This window comes from Salminus brasiliensis, chromosome 22 (genome assembly GCF_030463535.1).
Source record: "Salminus brasiliensis chromosome 22, fSalBra1.hap2, whole genome shotgun sequence".
Lineage (NCBI taxonomy): Eukaryota > Metazoa > Chordata > Actinopteri > Characiformes > Bryconidae > Salminus > Salminus brasiliensis.
This window is the reverse complement of record NC_132899.1, coordinates 25,038,490-25,044,603: the sequence shown is the minus strand read 5'-3', so window position 1 is coordinate 25,044,603 and position 6,114 is coordinate 25,038,490. Positions and strand designations below refer to the sequence as shown.

At 44.1% G+C, this 6,114-nt stretch overlaps 1 protein-coding gene across 1 annotated transcript in view; it reads right to left on the bottom strand.

The window, feature by feature from the left end:
* Positions 1-3,898: 3,898 nt before the first annotated feature.
* Positions 3,899-6,114, bottom strand: part of cyp26a1 (cytochrome P450, family 26, subfamily A, polypeptide 1) — a 2,748-nt gene continuing 532 nt past the window's right edge. The window contains exons 2-7 of the mRNA XM_072667326.1: positions 6,025-6,114; positions 5,552-5,833; positions 5,290-5,445; positions 5,049-5,183; positions 4,796-4,948; positions 3,899-4,517 (exon numbers count right to left, since the gene is read on the bottom strand). The exon at positions 6,025-6,114 is cut by the window's right edge and continues 135 nt beyond it. Coding sequence (XP_072523427.1) covers positions 4,179-4,517; positions 4,796-4,948; positions 5,049-5,183; positions 5,290-5,445; positions 5,552-5,833; positions 6,025-6,114 — 1,155 coding nt within the window. The 3' untranslated portion in view covers positions 3,899-4,178. The remainder of the gene's footprint in view (positions 4,518-4,795; positions 4,949-5,048; positions 5,184-5,289; positions 5,446-5,551; positions 5,834-6,024) is intronic.

Below are 6,114 nucleotides of genomic sequence, written 5' to 3'. Positions count from 1 at the left end.
TTTACATGATCTCAGCATGTAAATACTTCTCCACTAGTCTGCACGTAAAATAAAGGTTCTTTAATGGTTGTGTTGAATGAATGTTTCTAAGAAAAAAATATATTTAATTAGTGTAAATCCTTTATGTGGAAATTTAAGAAAGTCTTTTACAAGAACTGTTCTGTTTAAGATCCTTCCATTGAAGCTTGCTGCTGTAGTTGCTGTATTTATGTTGAAACATAAAGTAATAATAAAATATTTTTTATTTTTGCATCACAAAAAGTGCACATAGAGAAGCACCACCAATGGAATGCATCACTCAGTGGTATCCATAACATGCTCTTCAGGACTGGGCTGTGGAGCAGTGGAACTGTGTCCTCTGGATTGATCGAGCACCGTGCCTTAGTTTTGGGTTAAATTGGAGTGGTGTACCTGACCTCACTAATGCTTGTGTAGCTGACGTCATTCAAATCCCCACAGCAATGTTCACACCACCATTTGGTGTAAAGACTTTCCAGAACAGTAACTACTGCTACTGCCGCGAGGGGGGACAAGTTCCCTGTTCAAACCCTTCATTTCAGAAGAAACCTTCTGAAAAGAGGAGCAGGCATCTTCAAGCTCTCAAGTAAATGCTCCAATTCCACAAGCTGATTCACTTCACAGTGGACATGTGCGGTTCTCAACTGCTCCTGCTGAAGATCTGAGTTAGAGGGGACAAAGCCAGAGCCTCTAAATGCATTGCTGATGACATGTTGGGCAAGAGAAGGTTAAAGGCCGATGTGGGATGACTGCGAGTTCTTCCATGTTATGGTGGGGTCACATAGGCAGACGTGAAGGCAGTCCAGCAATTCGAGAGAAGAAGTGAGAGTCATGCCACTTAACCTGACAAGCTACAGGTACGAGTCATTAATCTTCATCTTTCTCAATAGACTCCTGATGCTGCGCCGTCCAAGCAGGAATCGAGTTTCCTTCCCGAAAGGACTTGGGGAATTCGTTTTCACTTGTTTGGCTTTATCAGCGATGGCTTCCTCTGTCATTTTAAGAGGTAAATGGGCCGCAGTTATCGTTCAGGCTACTGTTACACTGAAAACTGAGAAAGCTGTGCTGGTCAGGCCCGAAGAACGACACCACTTGAACCGAGTCAGGGCGCGGCCCCTTTCAATGTCAGTGAATGGAATTGTGTTGCCATTACTTTTGACCCCAAGTGTCTCACAGTCCCGTAGTTCCGTGTTTTTGAAGGCCCGCCAGGCAAGAACTTTAAACAACTTTTGGAAAAGATTCCTAGCCTTTCTTTTCAGTGACATGTGCTGCTGTGCCTGTTTCCATAGCCATCATACAGCACCGACACTAAAGCTCATGAGGATTTTAGTGAGTTTGTTCCATTTGTAGATTGTAGATAATTCACCAGCCGTGTGAACTGTTTAACTTTCAACTAGCACTGCGATTTTTCTCCCTTCTTCATTATGTGTCGTTTTACCCTGAATTGAGTCGTTTCATTTACAGAGTGATGTATTTCACCGCCCTCCTTAGTCTCACACGCTCCTTTCTTTTTTACGCCTCATGGGCATTTTGAGTCATTTCAAATCCGTTTTCATCATCATTCGTTTCTGGACAGACAGATATAGGACTCGCAGAAGCTCAAACTCTTGAGAAATGGACAGTTTAATGTGCCCGTGAGGTCATGCCTCTTTTTGTAAATGACTGAACTTTTCCTGACCCTTGGGACCCGTGAAAAGCCCCCACTTGATTATAAGTAATAGCAGCGGGCCGCTAATAGGTAGTCCAAATGAGCGCTGGAAAAGGTCTGATATGATTCGGCAGGAGGGCAAGAGTGCAGCAGACATGTAAATGCTGTTAGGAGCGTTTGCATTGACTTTTGTGGTAATGAAAAAGCCATTTTCACTTTGGAGCCGGAGAGTCCTATCTCTGTCGATGGAACAGCTCTTTTACACCCTGTCTATTACAGTGCCGAGCTAAGTTTAGTTGGAGACGGTTATGTTTAAGGGCACATTAGACTTGCTGGGCCACTAAAGACCTCATTTCTTAGGGGACATGACACGGGGAGTCAGATAGAGTTCAAATGACAAATTGAAGTCTTTAGGAAGGAGATTTCCTAGGATTTGTTTCTTGCAGTTGCTCAGGCATATTTACATTTACATTCACGGCATTTAGCCGACGCTCTTATGTAGAGAGACTTACAAGGTTACTTATATGTAACTCTCATCACTGTATGTGTTTTTCATGTGGAATTCATCTGCTTGTGGTGAGATGAGGATTTACCAGAGGTGTTTCTTTTTTTCTGCTTTGGAGTCAAGAAAGAATTTCTGTGCAGAACTACAGTGTAGAAACGGACACTTTTTGTCTCTGCAAACTGTGCAAATAGCACAGTGCCTGACCAGGAATCGTTACAATGCAGGTCCAGTCGCAATTACATTGATTTACTTGACCCTAGGCTTGAGGAACTGCATAAAAACAAGAGGGTCTGAAATGGCTTTCATTTAGCAGCTATAAATTCAGTATATACTCACAAATTTAGACAAAATATGGCTTTGCGGATAAAAAGTTCTGCTGTCGCCCCTCGATGGTAAACAATAGGCCGGGCGGAGGTTCTTTACAAGGTGATAGGAGGAAAAGTTCAGCTGCATCTATCAAAGGGCCCGGGCCTGCTCGGATAGGGCGGCTGGACATAAAGGTGTCAGCCATGCAGTCGGGCGGATGTAAATCAGGAGCCCAGAGAACGGGGCAGAGAAATAGCTAACAGAGGCATCTGCCAGGCCGCCAGTGCTTCTCTGATTCTTTTCCATTGCTTTCTCTCCTTGCTTCTCAGTGTCACGCAAGGACAAGTCCCTTCCACATGACCCCTGTGTGCTGGGATACAAGCCCGCCCAGGCAGCCCTTTTTTCCTCTTCTCCTCCTCCTCGAACCATCTCTTCTTTTAATGCCGTAATTTGTGAAATTTTGCTCCTTTGAGGCATTCGCCAGAGAGGGTGAGGCCACACTTAAACTGGTTATTCTATAGTGTTAGACCTTCATCATTCCATTCAAGTCACCTCCTGTCCCAGCATTCACATGGAATTGCTCTTTTGTGGAAAATACGGCACGACAAGCAGTTGCGATATCGCCCAACACGTCTCACCCCCCCTTTCCTTTTCTCCTTCCCTCTCCGGTGTGAACTCTCCACCACCCTCTTACCTCTTTCACAGTGGCCGACGTCACTGAAGTCACACCGGGCTGCTTATTATCCTCGTGGAGCTTCCGTTCATTTCTTCTGTTCCCAGGCCCCCTATACCCATTTATTTTTCAGACTAATGGAAACGGGCTGTGGACGTCAGCCTTTTTGGTTGTCCATGGACATGTGTTTTCAGTACACTGTCGGCAAACAATCTCAGCTGATGCGTTGAATTAAAAGGTCGTCCTCCATATGGGATTAAATTGAGCCTGTATTAGAGCTCAAGCCTCATTATCTCCATTATTTTAGTACTATCGTCATACTGATCTTGGTTCATTATGAATAAAACTGGTGCCATCAAGCTTGGTTAAATACACTGCCCTTGGTGCTTTAACCACATTTGTTTGTTGTGGTTGTGGAGTTATAGTCATTTCTTCCTGAACACATTACTACTATGAAGGGGTAAAAACCTTTCACATGGCTCCTAAAGATAGATTGAAGCCTGATGCATATAAACTACTACGGTCATCATGCAGCTTTATACAGCTGGAGCATAATGCCATCATGGCATCTACCTCACATTTTTGTTGTCTGTACGGTTTTACTACTCATGTCACGAAACCCTTAAGCTTAATTTTTTGCTTAAGGAAAAAAGGTCACTAACAAATATGATGCAGTTGCTTGCATTTCAAATATGTAAACAGACTCTGGTTCTCAGAAAGGACACAAGGTTTTTCAATATGGTCACAATGTTTTATTAAATAAAGCCCATACAGCAGAGAGTAATTTAAATAAGTTGCATTCAGTACAAAACACTAAATATATATAAAAACAAAGCTACATTACAAATATACATCACAGACACCTCAAAGAAAGACAGGGATCCATGGAAGAGTAGTGCCCTTTGTTAAAAAATTGAATTATATACAGCTCTATTATATAAACCAAAATATAAAAATGTCATACATCACATTTCATCTAATGCCTATGTACAATGCTTATGCTAGCAGCTCAAGCCCAAAGTAATGGTTTAATTGCTGATATACGGGCTGAACTTTGTGGGAAGATTGTCCACGGGATACACGGTTGGGCCCGTTTTCATTGTTGGGGGTCCGTTTAAAAGTGTCCAGTTGCACTGTTGCACTAGCTCAACTAAGAAGATCTTGAGCAGCACTTTGGCAAACTCTTTGCCCACACACATCCTGGAGCCTCCTCCAAAGGGGATATAGTTAAACCTTGAACTGTCCTCCAAGCCTTTGGTCATGAATCGCTCAGGCTGGAATTCCTCTTTGTTGGGAAAGACATCCGCAACATCGTGCGTGTCACAGATGCTGTAAATGACGTTCCATCCCTTGGGAATCTGGTAGCCCTGGAGAAAAAAAAAAGATTAAAGGATTAAAAAAAGGTCACCATCTATTATGGGAGACTTTTCCAGTAGGGGCATGAATCTCAACACACCGTTTCTAATAATGTGTTAAATCAAGTGTTGGCATTGTTCAGGGTCCACTTTTTAAAAGCATTAAATATGTTGATTAAGCTTAAGAAGCATCTACATGCTGTTGGGTAAGCCAGTCAGGTTCTTTTCAGTTCTCACTATAGTTTGACCACTTTCATAAAGAACAAACACTGTCTGAAAGATGAACTTACATTGAGTTCAAACGTCTTGAGCGCCACGCGGAATCCCCCGGGTACAGGTGGATTTATTCTGAGGGTTTCCTTGATGACACAGCCAGTGTATTTTAGCTGTTCCAGCATCTCCATGTTTAGAGCCTTCCCAGGTGAGTGTAAGCCGGAAACCTCCTGTGGGGAGAAGGAAGAGAATCCATTCATTAGCATCCATCCATAACCTGTCAAGCAAAAGGTCACACAAAGTGTGTTCTACAGAGATAATGGATCTTACCTGCTCTTTCAACTCGTCTCTAATTCGCTGAACCACCTCCGGATTCAGCCCCAGGAACATCACCAGAGAGGTAGCTGTGCTAGCTGTGGTCTCATGGCCCCCAAAGAGAAGTTCAGTTGCGGACTCCTTCATGGCCTAAGAGTGATCATAGAAAAAACATTTATTAAACCACTTCCACAGACCTGTGTGAGTTTTACTCCTAAACAGGGCAAGCTTTACTAACATTCAGGTCACATTTTACCTGCATGCTGAGCGGCTCGTTACTCTTCCTGCTGTTTTCAATCAACAGCTGAAGCGCGTCCTTGTGTTTTGGCTCGTTTTCGTTGTCGCCATCTTGGATTTTCTTTTTGATATTCTCCTCTATTTTGGCGTGGATGAAGTTTCGCGCTTTCAGGCCCTTTTAAAAGAAACAGAATCTGATTAGAGAGGGAAAAGTCTTGCCTCCAGACATTTTAAGTGTCAAACAATAAAAACTTTGCACATTTAATAGAAATTGTATTTACCCGGTATAAGCCGCTGAAGGGGACGTCAATGGGAAGGGAGAACAGGTTCCTGATCATCTCCTCGAAGGCTTCGACCAGCTCCTGCTCGTCGGTCTTGATCTGGTCTGGTTCAAAGCCCAGCAGGATCCTCATAGCGATGCGGAACATGAGGCGCTTCATGTCCGGGTAGACCAGCACGCAGGGGGCGCGCTGCAGCCAGTCCTGCACGGCGCTCCGCACCTCCTCTCGGATCACCGGTATGTAGTGCTCCAGAGCATCCCGGGAGAAAGCCTTCATCACCGCCTGAACACACAGCAGCAGTCGGTCTTAGTTATTGGAGGGCAGTAAACAGACAGCTCAAGCAGAAATACATAAACCGAGTTATTCGGGAGGCTGAACATGCCTGTAGCACCAGTTACTACTTAAGGTGGAAGTGGAAAGACGCTGGAGAATAAACAAATGACAACTTTCGAGCATGAAGGAGCATCTTTTACCTTCTTCTTGTTTCTGTGCTGGCTGCCGTGGACATTGGAGAGCGTGTCAGAGCCCAGGATGGTCCTGACCGATGCCGGCCACTGAACAGC